Genomic DNA, 22,705 nt, shown 5'->3' on the forward strand with positions numbered 1-22,705 from the left:
CTCTACAAGCAGCTTTGGACAGCAAGTGTGGTCCAGGTCTTGGCAGTTTGTGAATGCTGCTCAGACTGTCCTAGGGCTCTAGGAGCAATCGTCAGGGAAAGGACTGTGGCTTTGGTGACAAACGTGATGGTGGAATAAGAGTGGGAAGAGGTACGAGCAATGACTAAGGACAATGAAACAAGAGTGGAGGGACAATTCCAGCAGCAGCCTACCTGTGCAATGCGACCCTGGTCTGGGGGAAATCATCTCAGCTGTGTGTGTGTGTGTGTGTGTGTGTGTGTGTGTACACACATATACTCATCAAGTATCCATTTAATACACCAATTGGAATATTGCAATTTAGTGCCCATAGTAATATTCAATATCTTCAACTGCCCAGACTCCGTGTTTTATAGCACACTCTCTGACATTAGTCAGAACTAATCACACCATACATATTGGAGGGATGTTTTGGTATATATAAGCTACCGTTAAGGATTTATGTGCTTTGTATTATTTGTGGTCTCCTCTCACCTACCTCGGGAGGCACAAGTGACATAACTGAGGCAGCTCAGCGCGTCCTACGAAAAATCTCATAAAATAAAGGTCAAAGATTAGGTAGGACAGTCATGGTATTAATTTGTTTTCCTTAAAAGGTGTTCTCAGGTCAAAACTGAAGTCACTGAGACATAGGTCTCTCAGTGTTCTGCAGGTGCGAGGAGGGCAAGTGTGTTGATTTCCTTTGGTGGCTTTTTTCTTGTCTCAGAAGAATAAATTAATACATTCTAGGCAGCTGTGATTTTGTAAGAAAAAATGAAAAATGTGTTTCTCTGTCCACAGAGCAACACAATAAGGATCCCCTCCCATGACCCCTCCCCTGTCATCATCACTTGGCCTGGGGAATGTTCTTAACACAAATCACTTTAAAAAGTGACAATACAGTGTTGCCTCAAAATCATTCTGATTACAATTTTCTAGTTTTTTGTAAATACATCTGCTACTGAATTTCTTGCTTCTGTGTTACATGCCAATAGTTCCTACAGGTAAAAATGTCTTATAAACAAGTATTTTTGACCCAGCTACCTTCAAACATGGATAGTGGCCCCTCCAAATTGCTGTCATTTGAAATAAAAATGAAAAGGACTCAAACATGAAAAGGGCTTTCCAACTTGAGGAAAGCAAATCTTTTTTATTTGTACTAAGATCTTCACAAAATTTTCTCGCCTCTGGATGGTTTGTACTGTGGATGCTTCTGAAGAGAAACAAAGACATATAGGATCTCGGCATTACCTGTGTTTATTTCTAGAATGCTAACTTATGCATTTTGTTTTTGAAATAAGCATTTTCCTATTAAATTATAAAGTAATGGTTGGAAATGTACAATGGACTTGGTATCTCTCCATTGTTTATCTGCAAGTTTTATCTAAAATATTAACTTTAGCTTTACTGATAGAGAAGAAACTAAGATTTCTAAAGGGTTAGGATACAGATAATAATGCCTAACATTTTTGAGAGCTTACTAAGTGCCATTTACACTCAAATGCTTAATCTTACTTAATGCTCATGGCATCACTCTGGAATTCACTCCTATAGTCACCACTTTACAAATGAAGAAACAGAAGTACAGTGGGTGAGTAACTTTGCACAAGTGGGCAGCACAGGTTTTCTGACTCTAGATTTATGCTCTTATCCCTGGCGCCATATTGCTCCTCATGGGAAGGGAAGCTATTTTTCTTGAGCCATTTAGAGATCCCATAATGTTTCATCAAAGTATTCAATATTTATGTTAAAAACAGCAAAAGCTTGGACACAAGGTATACCAGACTCAAACAATCGTGCCAGGTGTTTCAAATAGTAGGAGAACAATGAGCCCTACTCAATGTAGTACACTATGCAGCAGACGATTCAATGTTCCTGGAAACCACAGTGCTAGGAAAAGGTAATCACAGAAAACAAGGATAAATTTGAACTCATACTTGTTTTAAGAAAAATTTCCACCAGGAGAGCAAATTAAAAGCAACATGAAGGTATACAAACATCCTTGGAATTCTGCAAGTGAATACAAACTACCTGAGTTATGCGTTCAGATAATTTGGATCCTCTCCTGTGGCCTAATAAGTTGGTCAAAAGATGAAAACCTTTAATTAAGCTGCTCTCTCCCATTACCATGATTCAACTGTATACATAGACATGGTAATCAACTTTAGGAATAATATGCCACCAATAACACTAAATATTTTATCTGATCACATTGCTTGTAGCACACATGAAATACTCATGTGCATTACTATCTATAGCAACACTGTCCAATGGAACTATTATGTGGGCCACATATGTAAATTTAAACTTTTAGTCACATTTAAACAAGAAAAAAGAAAAGAGTGAATTTTAGATTTTATTTAATACAACTTATTCAAAATGTTACAGTTTCCACGTGTAATCTATACAAAAATTATTGAGGAATTCTATGTTCTTTTTTTGATACTACATCTTTGAAATCCCTTGTGCATTTTACACCTTCATCTCAATTCAGCCTGGCTGCTTTTCAAGTGCTTAATAGCAACACGTGTCTAGTGGCTACCATTTTGGACAGTGCCAGTATAGAAATCAACAGGAAACATTTCATTTGCACGTACCTATCATATGCAAGAAATTATACTAGATACTAGGGAAACCAAGAGGAAAAAAGCCATCTTTAAGAAGTTCAGCAGAAGCAATTTGGGCAACAGTTTCCATAAGAATTTATGGCAGGGATTGCTGTAATCTTGGGCAGAAGTGAGTACCTTAGACATTTGAGATTTAAGAAAGAGTTTTAGGCATATGATATATGACAAACATATACACAAATCTAGGAAAAGCCTGATAAGTTCTGGTAACAATGGATGGACACAATTTCTTGGGCATTCAAGGGTTAGCTAACCCTTAAATGCATGAATGAACAAATGACAAAAGGTAAAACATTGGAACAAGGATGCAGAAAAAAATGTAAAAACTTTAAAATACCAGTCTAACGACAAACTCCAGCTTCTAATGAATGAAGAGCCAGTCAAATATGTTTGGGTGAAAGATGACGTGTGAAGCAATATACGTGGCAGGTAAAAGAAGTTACCTGGGATGGGAAGGTAAACCACAGCTAGACAAGCTCAGCATCTATTGCCCTGATGTAGGCATGAGTTGATGAGAGTCCTGCCCACCTTCCCGATGGAAGATATGGGAGAAGGAATAAAAGAGATTGGAAAAGACAAGAATCCTAAAACCATGTTATGGCTCAATGTGAGAGAGAAGGGACTATGAACGCGTCAACGACTTATATTGTGGGTCATAAGAAAAGTACTGGCATCAACTGTGGTAACTGGCATAGAGGGACTCCTTGTTTGGGTGAAGATTCAGTTCAACTTAGACACCTTGAAATCACAGTGATAGGGTGATACCCAAGTTAAAATGTATAGCAGACAAAACAAAATATGAGAGTGTATATTAGGCAAGAGATCTCACAAGAAGTATAGACAAACGGATAAACAGTCGTAAGAATATATGACATTGCTAAGGAAAAAGGAAAAACTTGGAGAGTAAGTCAGGGATAAGAAACAGGTTTTGTGTCGACTGCTCTGGGGACTAAACTAGAGATGAATAAAAGAATCAAATATCAACTAGACAGAAAGGCCACGCACCTGGGAGCACGCAAACATATGAGCTGTATAAATGTCACGCTTGCCGTCTTCCCTGGCTATATCACTGTGCAAACTATCGGCACACAGCAGCACACAAGTGAACGCAGTCGAGGGTTATCTGTGTCATCATAAGATGCTTTGTGAATATGCCACACTGTCCTTTACGTTCGTGTCCATGTTGTACATAACCAGACTGACTGTAATATGAGTATTGTGTGTGCCCTTTATTAATAAATCCCTGTCTAAATCCCACAAGGATTTCTCTAAAGACAAACCTGACTTGCTAAATATTACTAACTCCAGGTTAAATCTAAATACATTCCATAAAATACTACCAGATATACTCAAGAGACTTTTGCATCTTCAGTGCTGTCTTTTCCCACGTCTGCTATTTGCATGAGTTTCTTTTGCGGGACATGCTGATTTATTTCTTCTTCCCGCTTTGGAAACTCTCTCCACCCTGCTCCTGCTCTGTGCCCTGAGAAGATGGACTGTGTAAACTACATCAGGGTTTTTCAAGCAATGACATTTTACACAGGATGCTTCATCATGGGAGGATGCCCTGTGCATTGTTTAGAAGAATCCTTGGGCTCTACCCATCGCGTGCTAGTAGCACTGTTCTCCCTGCTCCCCAGAGTTGTGACAATGGAAACTGTCCCGGGAACAAGATTGCTCCTGGTTTAGAAGCACTGCTACATCAATGCACTGCTTTGCCTTTTGGCTACCCTGTGGGTTTGGCTGATGGGAATACCAGAAAGAGGGAACAGGGAGGGAGAGAAGTAAGGACAGGCGATTTGTTTCCCAGATGTGCACTACATGCTGCACCAGGCCAGTGCTGGCAGCTGTGCCGTTCTGTTCTAGACCACAGCTCCTGCGGGGCAGCCATCCTCACACGGCTCTTGCTTGCTTCTCTCTCTCTCTCTCTCTCTCTCTTTGGCCTACTGGTTGCAATGGTGCCCTCTGTTACCATCCTGAAGTACTGCACGATTCCTGGTGTTTTTTCTAACCCTGCCTGAAACTTCATATTAATTCTTTTATAAAGTTCCCTAAAATTACCTAATTTACATGCACCATCTGTTTCCTGCAGGAATTATAATTGATACAGGGTAAGCACATATAAAAATATTTACAGGGCCAGGTGTGGTGGCTCACACCTGTAATCCCAGCACTTTGGGAGGCCAAGGTGGGAGGATCCTTTGAGGTCAGGAGTTCAAGACCAGCCTGGGCAACAATATGACATTCTGTCTCTACAAAAAAATTTTAAAAATTAGCTGGGTATGCTGGCACGGGACTATAGTCCTAGCTATTTGGAAGGCTGAGGTGAAAGGATTGCTTGAGACCAGGAGTTCAAGGCTTCAAAGAGCTATGATGATGCCACTGCACTCTAGTCTGGACAACAGAGTCAGACTCTGTCTCTAAAAAACAAAAAGTGAAAAAAAAATTATTTACAGAAAAGCAAAATACTAAATAATCACTGAGATGTTTTCTTCATATTAGTTCCAATCATTAGAATGTTTTGTGAACACAGCCTTATCATGATCATGGATTCACACTTATATTACTTGTTATGCCTTGATTTGCTCAATGAAGGTGCGCTATGAAAGATCATTAAAAACACTTGCTCACTCTTGCTACCCTCAAGTGAAATGGAAATATGAATTTATATAAAGAGTGGCAAGTCAGTGAAACTGTAAAACAGCACTACGCTCAAAAAAGAAGTACTGAGATTGCAAAGAAACGAGATTGAGGCCCTAGGTAATGCAAACCTGTTTCAGTATTTTATTGTCATACCTTGTAAATAAGCAGGGAAGTAGAACTCGGTTATTTTACGAATTTAGTCATGCAGTCACTCACTGAGTCAATAAATTCTTGGGGCTTACCGTTTTTGCAAGCACTGATTGTGCTAGATACTGTGGAGATTGCAAAGAGGGAGCAAGACATCTTAATCTGAGGAAGATTTTACAATCTTCTGAGGCACAGGCTGTAGGTGAGGTAAAATGTGAACGTTACATCACCAAAATCACAAAGAGTCTTCTCAGTGCCCAGTGAGGGGCCACATGACAGGCCCACAAAAATATTTGTTGAATATGTGGTTAAATGACATTTGAAGAAAGGAGAAAAAAAAAACATAATAACTCACAGTGCTACGTGGAAGTTGTCAGTGTGACACACTTTTCCCAGTTTCTCATTGCATATCTTATGCACATCATTCTCTTGTGATCCAGTGAAGGATTAACTGCTCTATTCATGCCTACTTTAGAAGGACATTGAGTTTTACTAAAGTGGAGCACAACAGTACAATGTAGGATGGCTGAAATAATGTAAAATAAAGTTCCTACTATTCTGCTATCTAATCTGGGCTTTGCATCATTTTGAGTAGACTTTATTTCTGAGAGAAGTTTTAGCTTTACAGAATAAATGCACAGAAGGTACAGCAAGGTACAGTCCCCTTATACTCCATTTCCTACCACCCAATTCCCGTACTACTATCATCTTGTATTAGTGTGGTACATTATTAAAACCAATGAACCAATACTGATATATTATTATAACTAAAATCCATGGTTTACATGAGGATTCACTCTTTGTGTTGTACAGTTCTGTGAGTTTTAACATTGGATCATGTCATGTGTCCACCATTACAGCATCAGGAATGGTTTTACTGCCCGGAACATGCCCTGTCCTCACCTGTCCATCCCTTCACCGTTTCCCAGAGCCCCTGACAACCACTGTTCTTTTTACTGTCTGCATAGTCTTGTCTTTTCCAGAATGTCACATAGCTGTGATTCCAGCCATATGACAGTATGCGATATTTTCAGACTGGCTTATTTCACTTAGAAATATGTATCAAAATTTCCATGTGTTCTTGTGGCTTGATAGCTCATTTCATTCACCTATTGAAGAGCATCTTGGCTGCTTCCAAGTTCTCGTAATTATGAATGAAGCTGCTATCAACATCCATGTGCAGATTTTTGTGCAGACATAAGTTTTCAGCTCATTTGGGTAAATATCAAGTAGCATGATTGTTGGATCATACGGTAAGTCTAGGTTTAGGTGTGTAAGAAACTGCCCAAGGTGTGACGACTGTTTTGCATTATCACCACCAATGAATGAGAGTTCCTGTTGCTCTGTATCCTCAACAGCATTTGGTGCTATCAGTGGTTTGGATTTTAGTCATTCTAACAGGTGTATTGTGAGCTTTACTATTTAATAGCTACGTTATGGACTGGCAAGAGCCAAGAAAAAAACAGAGAACCAGACATTATGCTTTTCTGTTGAAGTAGTGAGCAAGTGTGTTGAGACTACAGAAAAGTTGGATGCTAAATATAAAGAATTTTGTAACAGTTATACTAATAATGAGTGATTGAATAAATCTTAGTTGTGATATACACAGGACATAAACCTTTCACTTTGCATTCTTGCATTGGTATCAACATTTCATTTGGTAAAGATTTCAGCACTGATGACTGTCAGTGCCTGTTAATTGCTGGCAATTTTGAGTAACAAGGTCTTTTCTGCAATATGTCTGAATATACAGAATGAGATCATGTGATAAGCCCTCTGAAACTTTCCTGGGATGTGTAAAAGTCTCTGTGATGCAGTGGGGTGAGCACTGAGCTTGGAGTCCGTGGATTTCTGTTTGTTTCTTCCGGGTCACTCATTGACCACGTGACTTTGGTTCACCCGACTTCTGTGAGCCTCAGAAATGCATTTGAAAAATAGAAATTCTATTATTTTTTCTGCCCACCCTACTGTGAAGCTGTTATCATAATAATACTAACAACAACAAATAAGAAGAAGCATGTAATACATATACTGTGTATTTGAAATTATGCAGTTTGAAAATCATGAAGCGCTATGTAAAATGTAAGGTCATGTGAGTGATGATCCTTACACCAAAGATTTTACAGTTTGTCGGGGAAGCATGAAGCTAACCAGAGCACAACTTGATGAGTGCTAGAATTGTGCTCCAAGAAACTTCCTTTAGGAACAGGAAAGGACTGTAAATATTAAGCTCTTTTTCTCCAGGCTCTGGGACTGCATTCATCCCATGTGATATCTACCACATTTCTAACATGGAAATTTTCTTATTCACATTTCATACAAATGATGTAAGTGAATAATGAAGCCATTTATTCATGGTCACACACTAATGAAGACACTGTACTTCTATTCTTAGTAGAAGACTAGAGAAGGCTAGATTATATATCCTTAACTGCAGGGGCCATTTCTCGAATCCAAATTTCTAGAATTCAAACGATACCACATAACATACCTTACCCCATAGTTTATCGAAGGTGCTAAAATAGGAGACCTCTTTGAATGGAAGTCTTTAAGGGCAGAATTCCTATTTATGCAAGAATCAGTTTTTGACATTGACTCTGTGCTCATAGTGTTGTCTATTTTTTCTTCTATCAAAAAAAAAAAAAGCCTCCACAACAATAACCTTATTCTATTTTGACCTTCAGTACCAAGTACAACCGGATAGAGTATCAAGATGAATTTGTGGCAGATTTAGTATCCTCTCTGCCTCATTATCATGGCTGCCCAGAAGTTAAGAGGCTTGGAGTTATTCCAGTCTGATAAGGAGAAACAGACATTGAACCAAGTGTCTGGAGTTTAAAATAGATCTAGGATAACTATTACTTTAGCTTTTCTGATATTTAATATGGGAATGAGGCAGAAAAGAGGAGTTTGAATAACTGTGTTCCTTTTCCCTAAGATCTAAGAACATTTCTTATTCATTCTTGTATCCTAGAATTTATAATAGTGTACGGTGCTGCACAGAAATTCATTAAATATTAGTCAAATATTGCATGTGAAAGGAGGCAGTGGTGTAAACAGGATGTAATATAAATTTTGTGGGCTTACTTATATTCTGCATTTGCCTATAAAGTTGCTTTTTAGATATTTTTGCTGTTAGAATCATTACTGGTTTCTGTCTAGGGGTCACCTTCAACCCTCCTTCAAAATACGATGTTTAAAAGGGATAAAAACTAAAACTGTAAGTGTATTATTCTAGCTTAGATCACATAAAGGTTCTGAAACGGGTAGGTAAAAGATTGCAAGGTTTAATATATGATATATGCATTAATAGGTCTTGGAAAAAAGTATTGACAGCTATGAGCTTGTGTGAAATGTGCCTGAATGGACCAAACAATGATATTCTGAGAAATAATGCATCTTAGAATAGTAAATACCAGCCAAATACATCATAACAGTATCATATTGACTTCTCTCACAATAAATACATAGAAAACATTATCTCTACCAGGAAAAATATCAATGCTGTGTTAACTGGTGATTCCATTTAAAATATTTTAAAACACCTTCCCTAAGGGAACAAATATAATTATGAAAAAAACTAAATCTTTCAATAATCAAAAAATATATAGAAAACAAATTAAGAAAAGCATATTCAGAATTGAGAGAGATATTCATAGAAACTGACATAAAAAGAAAGCTAAAAATCAATTTGAACAAGAAAAAAAGAAACATAATCAAAGGAAAAGGGGGGAAGTGCATGAGAAACACTAGATGAATGCAAATTTTCAAAGTCATATTCTACCAAATTTTTAAAATTCACTTTTAAAGAAGAATTAACCCGGATGGCAGCAAAAGCCATGTCTGTGTATCTGGCTGATTTGGGTTCATTTAAAACTTTGGGTAGAGAACAATGAAGTGAAAATGTAGGGCAAAAATAATTCCCTACAAAATATACTGAATAAATCAAGAAAAAAAATTGGCATTTAGATTCATATAACCCATTTCCCAACATTTTCAATGTGGTGGAAAGTATTAATTCCAAGCCAATATCCAAATACATCCGGTAAGAAAAGGTGAGGGTGAGCCCCATCATTGGAGCGGCCGTTGCTTCTGCTCTATAAGTTTCACTCCATGGGTCAGAAGAGATCTGAGAACAGGAACTGAAAAGAGCTGTGGCCCTTAAGCTACCCTGCTCAAACAATTCTCACTGGCATCTAGATCTGATAGACATATTTTGGATTAGGAAAGAGTCAAGAGATGCACAATTTGCATTGGATGTGAAGCTAATGGCCCTTACACATAATTTTGCTGTAGGATATCAATTAATTCCCTCTTGCAGAGGAGAAATTGTGAAGCTAAAATGGTTTCGACTAGATCAAACAGTATAGTAGGCAGAATGTACCTGTAGTTTTGAATAAATTCTTCACTTATTAGAAAGAAGATCTGTCTTGCCTAAAGACACCTCCTGAAATTAGGATTTTTTTAGATACGTCAGTATAACCGATGCATAAAATAAATTACAAAGCCTTCCTCTTAAATCTTGATCAATATTCAGAGATGACTACTCTGCATCACAAAAGCTAACTCATTTTAAACCTTTTTCTCTGCTCCAGTGAAGTCTTTACTGCTGAAGTGTTCCAAAGAAATAAATAAAGGAGCCTCGTGTTTCAGCAGGGCCGCTCAGGTTCCACACAGCTGATGAATCCAGGCAGTGACAAATGACCCTCCTTTCTCTCCCTCTCATCTTGCAACTGAATGCTGTTACATTCTTTGCAGAGGAAATGTACTGCACACTTCATAGCTGTCACCCTGGCATGAAAGGCAGAGGGAAGGGGAAAATCCTCTTTTGATCTGGCTAAACATTTCATTTTATTATTTATATACCAATAACCACGAGAAAGCATGATGCTTGAATACAAAATGTGGAACGTTGTTTTGGAAAGCATCACTTTTCAAAGGAAACACATCGTGGGGAGTCGGGGTAAAGGATCAGCGTTTTCAGAGTCCCCGGAAGCTCCCTGCCTTGATATTCCTAATCTTCTTTCTGGCATCTTCTGCTCACCAACTGCCTAATATTGGAGGCATGTGGTTCTGCCCATCTGTCCAACAGTCATTCTAAGTTATGTGGTCTACTTAGAAAATATTTGATGGAATATGAATAATGTATAAGTAATTTTTAAATCTCCAAGATTCATCTCATGAGTGAAACGGTTGCTTTGTTCGTAAGGAGAAAATTAATTTCATGGATCCATGTACGATAGATAACTAGAGCTGCTACAAAAGTATGAGAATGCAAGAGCTTTTGTGATAAGTATAAAACATATAGTTAAACACAGTAGAATACTCTCAGATTCTATAACACACAAATTACTAACACACAGTGAAATCACATGGAATTCTGATGTAGACAATGATTTCTTTACTATTTTACACATTCCTGCAGTTTGTCTTTTTAAAATTAAGAGTAGAAATTCTCAGCAGCTTTTTTTTTTGAAGAGGAAGACCATGTCATTTATCTTTGCTTTCAGAAGGAAACAGTTCACATTTAGCTAATAATTCATTTTCTATGTATTTATGGGGTATTAGGAATGTGGTTGGCAGATTCAAAGAATAGGGAGAAGGGGAACAGGGAGCAGGGTAGCCAGAGGCGGGAGGCAGTGTACAAGGAGAAAAAGGTCAGAAAATAAGAATTTGATGAGGGCCAGATAACATAGGCCCTTTAAACCACAGCAAAGATTTGGACTTCATTCTGTGTATGACAGGAGGCCATTGGATGGGGAAAGATGTGATCTGGTTTATCTTTTAAAAGAATTACTCTGAATGGTCAAGAACAGATGAGCCAGGATGCAGGGAGATCGGTTTAGAGGCTAGGGAAGGAGTCCAGGTTAGAAAGATGAAGGCCTGGCCTAGGGCGGCAACAGTGGAGACGGGAGATGTAGTAAGATTAGGGAAGTGTTTTGAAATACAGTCTAGGAAAGATGATTAGCTAAAGGATTAGACAAACGGTATGAAGGGAAAAGAAGCAAGAATATGCATGGTATGCCTACAAATGTTACAAGATCAAAGTAAGGTGAAATTACTATGCATTTTAGCAGTTAGGGAAAGCTTTCTGGAGTTCTGGAGGCTTGATTTTTTAGCACAGATAAAATTCAGACATGAGACATAAAAGCCTTCTCAGAAGTAAGACAGAGTTGAAAGATGTATACTGTAATTGTGGTAATTGGGAGGTATTTTGAAGGTACTTGCCCACCTAGAGTGCAGAGTTTTGTTGAGTAACTGTGAGATGTACGGGTGAAAAGAAAGAGAGGCCAGATAAAACAGGGCCTTGAGTAACAGGAGTAGGCCTTGGGCCTTGAACCTACAATCAATAGAAAGCCATTGGCTAATTTTCTAGAGCTAATCTGGCCTGTAACTTCCAGCTTTCCAGCACACTATATTAAAGGAAGTACTGCCAAAACCCATTTCATGGATTCCAAAGATAGAGATCAATGTAGATACATTTATAAAATGACTGAGCTCTGAGAAGACCAAGCAGATTTCTAAAAAGCAAAATGCTACCATAAATTCCATTACACACACACACACACCCCACACCCAACATACACACGCAGCACTAAACCCCCAGTCATACGATAAACCAGTACCAAAAAATAAAAAAGTCAGTGTCTTGCAGTTTCTTTTTATAAAAGCACCAATTAGTTTCTAATAAGAAAGCAGAATGTGTGAAGGAGAGAAGAAATTTCATTCACCCAATTAAGAAGAAAGACACAAATATTTGTTATCTGTAAGAAATACACATTTTTTCCCCTCAAATAGTTTCAGGATATTTATCACATGAAAAACAGGCACTCAGGGGAGTTTTTCCCGTAAAGCCTTCATTTTTTTTATACTTTTTTTAAATCTGAAGAACTAACTTCTCTTTGCAGTTGAATTCTACTTCCAAATGCATGTATCTATGATTCAATCCTTGTTATGTTTCAATAAACTACTAGGTTTTCAAAAATGTAACTCATTTTAAAATGTGAACCTAGACATTTAGGATGATCAGACATGCTAGTTACTATTAACATGGTATTTTCTAACAAGATCATATGCGGAGATTATAAGGGAAGCACCAAAGAATAAAAATGACTCAGTCTATGTATTAGGTCTTTGTTCATACATAAAATAAATCCATACATGGTGGATGGGCTTATCTAACTACGGTAGAAATAAATTGATGACAGCAAAATGTCTGTTAAAAAACTCCATTTTTGCAACTTCCTATATCTTGCCCAGCAGATTAACAAAAATACTGAAAGGTTATTTGTAAGCTTAGGGATTTTGGCATGCTGCGAATAAAGTATATTAAAATGAGAAAGGCAAAGTTTTAAGGATACAGAAAAATAAGAGGATGACAGCTACAATGGTGCAAATTCATGTGTTGGAACTCAATCGTCAGTGTGCCACCTGAGGACACAGCATTTGTCCCTTCCAGAGGACACACAGCAACAAGATCCCCTCTTGGAAATGGGGAACCAGCCCTCACCAGACACTGAACCTACCAGCACCTTGATCAAGCTTCCAATTATTTGAGACAACGTATTCCATCAATCATTATTAAACACTTAAGGAGAAAGTTTGCTACGAATTAAAACATTTCACTAATATTGTCATCTCATTACTACCTTCTTATAAATGATATTAAGATTATGCCTATGATCTGTGTGTGCTTCTGCAAAGGAACATGAAAGGTTGCCAGTGACCTGTGGCTTGTTTGTGAAATCAGTATTAAAATGATTCAGCTGAAGGCAGCATACATCATCTGATTCATCCTTTAATCAGAGGGTTCATAACACTGAAGTGTTTAAAAATAAATTTGCATGAAGTGAAACATGACAGCTCTGGTAAGTCAAAGGAAATACGTAGAAGAAGGCTTCAATGTTATAGATCGTGATGTCAAATCTGACATTTTTCATTATGCCTTTAGTTTATTCATCTAGGACACAATTGCTTAATTATCCTTATAGGAATTAAGCCCGAATTGCAGAGTATACATGCTTTTATTCATTTGAAATCAAGATTTTAAAAAGCTCTTTATGACCTATTTCAAAGAAGAAGAAATAACACCACTGAACATGGATATTTCAACTATCTCAGGCAATAAATATTTCAAGCTTATTTTTTGCATGAAAACTATTAATCGCCATTAGATAAGTCAGTGTCTAAATGGGATATGATAACGAAGCTGACTGCTGTGGACTTTCACTTTCTAAAAATCCAGAAAATTACAAAAATATAAAAACTTCAGGATTCAACTCTTCTAGAGCATTCCATATAGCATTAAAGAGATGCTCATTTGTTCAGCAAGGATGTGTCTGAGTAGCAGTGACATGCAAGGCATTGCTGAGGAGCTGGGACTGACCAATGTTCTAGTGACAAGTTCTACACTGTACACATAGCAGCACTGCAGAATAACTCTGACTCAAGTTATTTTCTGTATGCAATATTCTTGGTACAGATCTTTCTTCCTCAATAGAACTCAGAAACATAAATTTTGTCTGTAGAACCTCACAATTGGTTTGAACTTAAAATTTCTTACAGTACATTTTTAACCTGTTTCTACTGTGCCAATAAAATGAGCAAGTTTCAGGAAATTAATTGCTTGACCCATAACTTCTTGTGTACACAGGTAAAAATATAGATCAAAAGATCTATTATTCTGTTGTGTCAAATAGAGAAGCTCATCATGTTTGATAAAACAAATTCTTAAAATTTAAGATAACTTATTTTTCCTCTAAGGTTTTCTAAGTAAAAATTATTACTAAGGGTAGCTTCATTTATATGATCAATTTCACAAAAACAATTATCTCCTTTGATTTCTTTTTGACCTATTGGTTTGTCAGACTTGTGTTATTTAATTTCCACATATTAGTGTTTTTTGCCCATTTCCTTCTGTTATTGATTTCTAGTTTTATAGCATTGTGGTCAGAAAAAAATAATATCATTTCAATCTTCATAAATGTGTTAGGATTTGATTTGTGGCCTAACATCTGATCTATCCTGGAGACTGTTGCATGAGTGCTTGAAAAGAACGTGTATTTCTGCTGCTGTTGGATGGAATGTTCTGTGAGGATTTTTGTAGAGAAAAAGGAACCCTTGTACACTGCTGCAGGGAATGTAGATTGGTGCAGCCATTATGAAAACTAATACGAGATTCTTCAAAATATTAAAAGGCCCCCCCCATATCTGCAGGTGCCTCATTCGCAGACTCAACCAACCCCGAATCAAAACTATTTGAAAAAAATAAAATAAAAATACAACAATAAAAATCACATAAATAAAAAAGCAATACAGTATGACAAGTGTTTATACAGCATTTACATTGTATTAGGTGTTATAGGTGATCTAGAGATGATTTAAAGTACGTGGGAGGGTGTGCGCAGGTTATCTGAAAATACCAGGCAATTCTACATACGGGGCTTGAGCGTTCAGGCATTTTGGTCTCCACAGGGCGCTGGAACCAAGCCCCTGTGGACACCTTGGGATGAGCGTGCACACAATGGAACACTATCCAGCCTTGTAAAGAAAGGAAATCCTCACATTTGCCATAGCACGCATGAACCTTGAGGAGAGTACAGACAGACAAATCCAGCATGATCCCATTTTTATGTGGAATCTAAGGAAGTCAAACTCATCGAAACAGAGAGGACAATGGTGGTTAACAGAGGGAGGGGAGGGAATAGGGGGTGGAGGGGATGTTGGTCAACGAGTACAAAGTTTCAATTAGGTGGGATGGATAAGTTCTGGAGATCAGCATGGTGACCACAGTGAATAGTACTGCATTATATACTTGAAATTTGATACGAGAGTAGCTCTTAACTTTTGTCACTACAAAAAAGAAAAAGATAGCTATGGGAGGTGATGGGTATGCTAATTATCTTGATTTTTATAATCATTTCACAATGTACACATACATCAAAACATAGTGTTATACACCACAAATATATATAATTTTTACTTGTCAATTATACTTAGTAAAACGGGGATGGGGGTGGGGAGCCACTTAGGTATTTGTGGTCATATCTCTTTTAATATCAAAAGTAGATAGAGTAGTACATCAAAGCAAGCATGTCCCAAAAAGATAAATTTAGCAAATAAAAAATAAAAATGTGCTACTAGAGCTCTTGGTGTCAAACAAAATAAAACAAGGAAAAAAAAGGGAAGGAACAAAGGAGGGAGGGAGATGTGGGGGCCAAATACCCCCAAAGAGCATGAAGGGTGAAAATCAACACCATCCTTCCTCCATTCCTCTTCCAGTGTTCCTGCTCTCTCTTTCTCACTTTTCTTTTTCTTTCTTTCTTTCTTTCTTTCTTTCTTTCTTTCTTTCTTTCTTTCTTTCTTTCTTTCTTTCTTTCTTTCTTTCTTTCTTTCTTTCTTTCTTTCTTTCTTTCTTTCTTTCTTTCTTTCTTTCTTTCTTTCTTTCTTTCTTTCTTTCTTTCTTTCTTTCTTTCTTTCTTTCTTCTCTCTCTCTCTCTCTCTCTCTTTCTCTCTTTCTCTCTTTCTCTCTTTCTTTCTTTCTTTCTTTCTTGAGAGACAGGGTTGCCCAGGCTGGAGTCAGTGGTGCAATCATAGCTCAAACTCCTGGGCCCAAGTGATATTTCTGGCTCAGCCTCCCAAGTAACTAGGAAGTAACTAGAAGTACAGGCATATGCCACCAGGACCAGCTATTTTTTCTTTCCTATTTTTTGTAGAGACAGGGTCTCACTATGTTGCCCAGGCTGGTCTCAAACTCCTGGGCTCAAGCGATCCTCCCATCTCGGGCTTCCAAAGTGTTAGAATTACAGGCATGAGCCACTGCATCTGGTGTTCCTGATCTTAGAGAGAGGCACCAGCTACCAGGAGAACGGCACGGTCATGAATCTACTTCTACAAGCTACACATCATGGAGTCCTGCTTGCCACACTCCTCTTCCTGGAAGTTTCTGGCCCATTGTGAGCAATCATTATTTCTTGCATGATCAATGAGTGTCTCAATAAGGTCACTAACAAGCAGTTAAAGCAAAAAAATTGCTTATGTATAGTCTCACCAGAATCATTTTTATTAGAGTCTAAAAGACGAAATTAAATTATTTCAAATTTCATAATGAACAAATTTAATGATTCTATTTAAACTCTCCAGGTTTTTTGGCATCCCAGAGATGCAGCCAGAATTACAGGTGTTCATTAGTGTATCCCTTGAGTTATTATAGAAACTCAGAACTTGATTGCTAGACTGAGCTTTAACAATTTTCTAGTAGAGTTCATTATTTGAGAAAGAGTTTTAGGAGATCTGCTAGAGGTTGTCCAGCCAGGTGGTGACAGAGCACAGATAAAGACCAGTCGTTTTCACTTCCAGTCCAATGGTTTCCTCACCACCATGCAGCCATTTGTAGGTTTTATGGCTTCCTTTTTCATATTAGAAGTTTGTTAAGAATCTATAGTACCGGTAAGAGGAATATCTCCTAATGGTATTGTCACATCAGATTGCTGCTTTGAAATATTAAAATAAGCAGCAATATTTTTTAGAAGGATGGGAAACAAGCCCAATGTTGTACAAGATGAAACACCTTCGTGCTCCATTTGCAATTTATATTGTGTGCCTTAAATGCAGGCGAAGAGGGAATAGCACATGTTTCCTGGTTTCTTAATATTGTGAAACAATGAAATTCTCCATTTAAATCGAGTTTTTCATAATTCGATTTATGAAGACCTAAAGAAGGGTAGGTTTTGAGGAAGTGGTGGGGGTAGTGATATAGTGCCACAGTCCCCAACCCCAGGTTCCCCCCCCCAACAAACTGGGCCGCACAGCAGGAGGTGAGCCGTTCAGATTTTCCATAATTAGCATCAATGGCACCAGACAATGGAACTACAAGTGGTCAACCTAAACATATCACAGGTTTTTCATCTTGCCTTTTGTATTATCAATATTTGAATGGGCTGTCAAGGTAGGGCTGCTAGTTAGGACTGATTATATGAGGTGAAGACACACAGAGAGCCTGCCCTCAAATAAAACCTCTTTCTAACAGTTCTCAGGAGATCCATTCAAAACCATTTTGATTATAACTTTCGGAGGGTTGGATGGCTTCATATAAGCCACGGTTCTTATATTAAGCATGTGATTATAAAAGACCCAGAAATAAAAGTCATTCTGCTTATTCACTTTTGTCCTTCCTCCCCTCCCTCCTTAACTTAATAAATATTTATTAATTGCCATGTATGTGTTAGGAACCCTCATAGACACTTGGGAAATATCAGTGAACAAAACAAATATATTCTACTCTCATGGTGCTTACATTCTTCAAGGGAGAAATACAATAACCAACATACATAAGAAATAAGTAAATTATTATCTTTAAAGGTGATAAACACTTTGGGGAAAAAAAGAGTAGGAGATTGAGAATAGCAGAGGTGAGAATGGTTCCAGTTTCACATAGATCAGGGAAGGCCCCACTGAGAATCTGGTATCATTTAACGAAGACCTGAGGACATGAGTCAAGTACAGTACATGGTTTTGGGAAAGAGCTTTCCAGGCAGAGGGAGGGGATAGGGCCAGGGTATGCTTGATTTGTTCGAGGAATAGCAAGAAGGCCATTATGACAGGGAAAAAGCAAAGATTATCTTGCTATGGTGGTCATGAAATCTATACAATTTCCCCTTTCAGTTGACATCCATACTCTATTACTTCCATGTTTAAAATGAAAGTTATGACCTTTATAGAATCATACTCAAGCCCCATATTTATCCAAAAATGCAGCCAGAATTCTTCTGAGAATTTTTAAATCACTCCAAAACCATGATCTCTGGTTGGCACGTATTTTAAGTCTCTCAGCTCCCACAAATATGTATTTGGTAGTGAACTGTTATGTGATATGCAAATATGCCATTTAATGAGAGATGATGTCATTACGAAGAAGTCAAGAATTTTGGAAATTTAGAGATTAGGCACAAAGAGATGTGTTATTCCAACAAAGAAATTTCAAGATTTATAGTTAACATGAAAGCACCCATTCTTTCTGAAATGTCACTGTTCCTTTTGGCATTTTACTACATTTTTCATATCATTAACTTTCTTCCAGAAATTGAAACAATTGTGATTATTGTACAAGTTGCATGGCATTTATCTGGGATAATACCTCAAAAAACAAGATGCATATAAAAGTAGTACTTTTTTACAAGGGAGGGTCGGGTCGCCTTCTCCCACAGTAAGCAGTTTCTGCCTCAATGCATCACATGAAAATGAACCGTAATTTCACAAACTTATAAATACAATGTAAAACACACGTAGCTATACCTTGCCAAATTGGTCCTTTTTGCCAAAGCCAGTGGCAGCTGCAATGCTTCCTGCTCCCTCCACTGTCTTCTGGGCTACAGCCGTCACACCTGTCACCACCGCCCCTCCAACATTTGTCACTTGCTCTTTTGTCTTCTCAGCCACTGTGAGAAATCAAGAACAACAACAACAGATTGAAAGATGGTAGAATGACAGTGACTTAAAAGAATTCCACTTTCACTAGCCATCAACTTCTACACAGCTATATCTACACTTGCTATAGACAACTGAGGGGTCAGAAGAAATAAAAGCTACTAAGATTTCCCTTTTTTTTTTTTTTCTATTTTTCCTCTTTTCTTTCCGCTTTCCTGACCGGGAAGCTACCAAGATTTCTAAGTGAGTGTGGTTCAACCAAACATTTGCTAAGATATTTTGTTGTAATCATGCAGGTATTAAAAGGTTTAATGATCAGGAATACAAAGGCATGCACAATTTGAATTTGATTTATATTAAGGAAAATTTACAGGAAGTAATGTTGACAGGCACAGTTATATTAGTAGTTGAATCAGACTCAGTGGGAATTTATTTCTTTATTTCAATTCAATGCCATTCCTTTGACCTCACTCAGCAAGTTCATTTTCACCACACCTTCCCAGTAACAGAACACATACTACTTACCTACGTGCTCATACATGTTATTAACACATATGAATGAACAACAGCATAAGAAATGGCTATAAAGGAACTTTGATCCTTTTATGGGCCTTCAGATAGTGAAAACAGACGGTTTGTAATAATTGAATGGATTTTCAGTAATTTTAATGGGAACAAAGAATCTAGACCAGGGTGGGGAAGCTTTTCATGTTGCAAGGCCACATTAATTTCGCTGTAATCAAACAAGGCACATTCAAAAACTTCAATTAGATATACTTAAAAATGTACGTTATTTAGTAAAAATCTAACTACTGTGTACTTAATAATTTCAAAAACTGAAAACTATTTGTTAATTTTAAAGTTAACTAATCTTTTAATGAGTTGGTTGTGCCTGCTTTTTGTTGGAAAGCATTTGAATATTTGGTTGCAGCGTGGAGGGCCATGGTTTCAGTTCATCCTCTAGATGGGTATCAGTCATTTGTGAATTTAAGGGTGTCTTGATTAGGGTTAGGTGGGAGAATGCAGATTTGCAGCAATAAGTGGTTGAAAAGCAAGAAAGAATTTTTCGGGCATGTTGCCGAAGGCGTGGGTATTCTACTGCATTTTTCCATATTTCAATTGGATCTTTCTTAGCATTAAACAATGACTTTAAAAAGTCATCTACTGAGACCTCAATCAATTCCATCTGTAGTTATTTAGGTGCCTTGATGATATCAACTAGGTGAGGCTGAAATGCTAATTTGAGTGTGATGTCATGATTCTCAAAGTCAGTGAACTTTTCATTGCATTCTTCAATTAATAGGTCTATAACAGCTGTGTATTCTTCAAATGATTTGCATATATCATCCTGCTCATCAAAGACCTTTGTGAATTGTGCTGCCATAAACATTCAAGTGCAAATGTCTTTATTATAAAATGTTTTTTTTTCCTTTGGGAAGATGCCTAGTAGTGGGATTGCTGGATCAACTGGTAGTTCTACTTTTAGCTCTTTGAGGTATCTCCATATTACTTTCCATAGAGGTTGCACTAGTTTCCAGTCCCACCAGCAGTGTATGAGTGTTCCTGTCTCTCTGCATCCATGCCAGCACTTGTTGTTTTGGGACTTTTTGATAAAAGCCATTCTTACTGGAGCTACGTGATATCTCATTGTGGTTTTGATTTGCATTTCCCTGATGATTAGAGATGTTGAGCACTTTTTTATATGTCTGTTGGCCATTATTCTGTCTTCTTTTGAAAAGTTTCTGTTCATGTCCTTTGCCCACTTTTTAATGGGGTTGTTTGATTTTTGCTTGTTAATTTTCTTAAGTACTACATGGATTCTTATTATCAGACCTTTATTGGATGTGTAGCATGCAAATATTTTCTCCCATTCTGTGAGCTATTTGTTCTAATGATAGTTTCCTTGGCTGCACAGAAGCTTTTTAATTTGATCAGGTCCCATTTATTTATTTTTGTTGCTGCTGTGATTGCTTTGGGGGTCTTCTTCATAAATTCTTTGCCTAGGCCAATGTCTATAAGAGTTTTCACAACATTTTCTTCTAGAATTCTTAAGATTTCACACCTTCGGTTTAAGTCCGTTATTCATTGTGAGTTGATTTTTGTGAGAGGTGAGAGGTGTGGATCCTGTTTCAATCTTCTGCATGTAGTTATCCAGTTTTCCCAGCACCATTTATTGAATAGAGATTCTTTTCCCCAGTGTATATTTTTGTTTGCTTTGTCAAAAATTAGACGACAACATGAGGATGGTTTTATACCTGGATTCTTAGTCCTGTTCCAAAAGTCTACATCTCTGTTCTTGCTGACAATATGATATTATATCTAGAAAATCCCAAGGATTCAACTAAGAGACTCCTGGAATTGATAAATGAATTCAGTAAAGTCTCAGGATACAAAATCAATGCACAGAAATCAGTGGCATTCATATATGCCAATAACAGTCAAGCTGAAAATCTAATAAAAAATGCAACACCTTTCACAATATTTGGTTTTATACCTGAGAACCCATGTAGGACATTTCAGAGTCTTTAACACGCCAAGGGGAAGACAGGGTATGCAAAATTTCCCAACGTTATAAAACCATGGAAACACAAGCTTGTGGGCTACTGTCCTTCAGAAAATGTTTTGTAAAATGTTTTGTGAAATGTTGACGAATTATACAAACTTCGGTCTCTCTCTTTCTCTCTCTGTCACACACACACAAACACAAACATGCATACTCAAATTCGTGTTTGTGTTCTGGCATTCTTGTCAACAGTTACCATTGTCCATCTCCATAGCCTCCATTAGATCTTTAGGTGACAGTATTAGCTCTTTGCCACATGCTTAACTGCTTGCTAAACCACATGGTTTCTCCCTCAACTATCAAAATGAAACACCATTAATCTAGATTAGCCCTCTTCAGATAGTACAGTCCCCAACTGTCTGCTAGCCGGTTCTTGTTAAAATTAAGTTTAACAATATCATATTTACAGAAGGTCACTAGAAGGCAACACAGTCTATTTACTTGCCTAGTTCTCTGTATTATATATTGGATTGCAACAGAGGCATTGAAAGCTACATAATTAGCTTCTAAGAGAATCAGGTGCAAAAGTATTCTTTTTTATTTTTAAGCCCTTGTTTTTATCAGAAGTACACATTTAAAAAGTCATATGAAACACTTTTCTCCGCAAGCTGTAAAAATGTTGCTCAAGAAAAGTCCACTATAAAGCAATAAGTAACACTAATATAACACATACTATTTGCTTTCAGTTTTCTAGTTGCTTTGTGTACATTATTAACTCACTTAATTCTTTTACAGATAAGGAAACTAAATCACATAGAGGTTCAGAATCTTGCAGAAAATCACACAGTTCGTAAGAAGTAAGCAGGAAGGTGAACCAAGGAGGTCTGAATTCAGTGTTTATAGTCTTAATTAAAACACTGCATTAAGATTCCCATTTCATTTTCTCCATTTCTATTTTATAATTTAGTGATAGGAACGTCTTATTTTTATGAGGCACTATTACGTTTAATGCTTTCTGATCACATGAATTATGCTCCTGATTACCTGATTATATCTTTTGCTTCACCACACCTGTCAGGAAGTGTGTAGTACTGATGACATGAAACTCAATGATAGCAAGTCTCTGGGCTCTTAATTTGTTAAATTTTGGTTTTCCTTTGATTTTTCTATTTCTGTTATGATTTTCCTCATCGATCTCATAATCTGATGATGATCACCATCATTTTCATCATTTTTGCTATTTCTTTATTGGAAATCTTCTTATAGACTTACTCAAATTCTTGGTATACAAATATACTACAAGTATAAACACAATAAATAATTTATAGATTATCCAAGGTGT

General features: G+C 37.2%; 1 protein-coding gene across 5 annotated transcripts in view; it reads right to left on the reverse strand.

Annotated features, from left to right (window-relative positions):
- SNCA (synuclein alpha) overlaps positions 1-22,705 on the reverse strand; it is a 70,016-nt gene that overhangs the window by 37,339 nt on the left and 9,972 nt on the right. For all 5 annotated transcript variants that reach the window (XM_045536837.1, XM_045536835.1, XM_045536834.1 and 2 more), the window contains one exon: positions 18,729-18,871. In XM_045536837.1, coding sequence (XP_045392793.1) covers positions 18,729-18,871 — 143 coding nt within the window. The remainder of the gene's footprint in view (positions 1-18,728; positions 18,872-22,705) is intronic.

This window comes from Lemur catta, chromosome 24, assembly GCF_020740605.2.
Source record: "Lemur catta isolate mLemCat1 chromosome 24, mLemCat1.pri, whole genome shotgun sequence".
Taxonomy (NCBI): Eukaryota; Metazoa; Chordata; class Mammalia; order Primates; family Lemuridae; genus Lemur; species Lemur catta.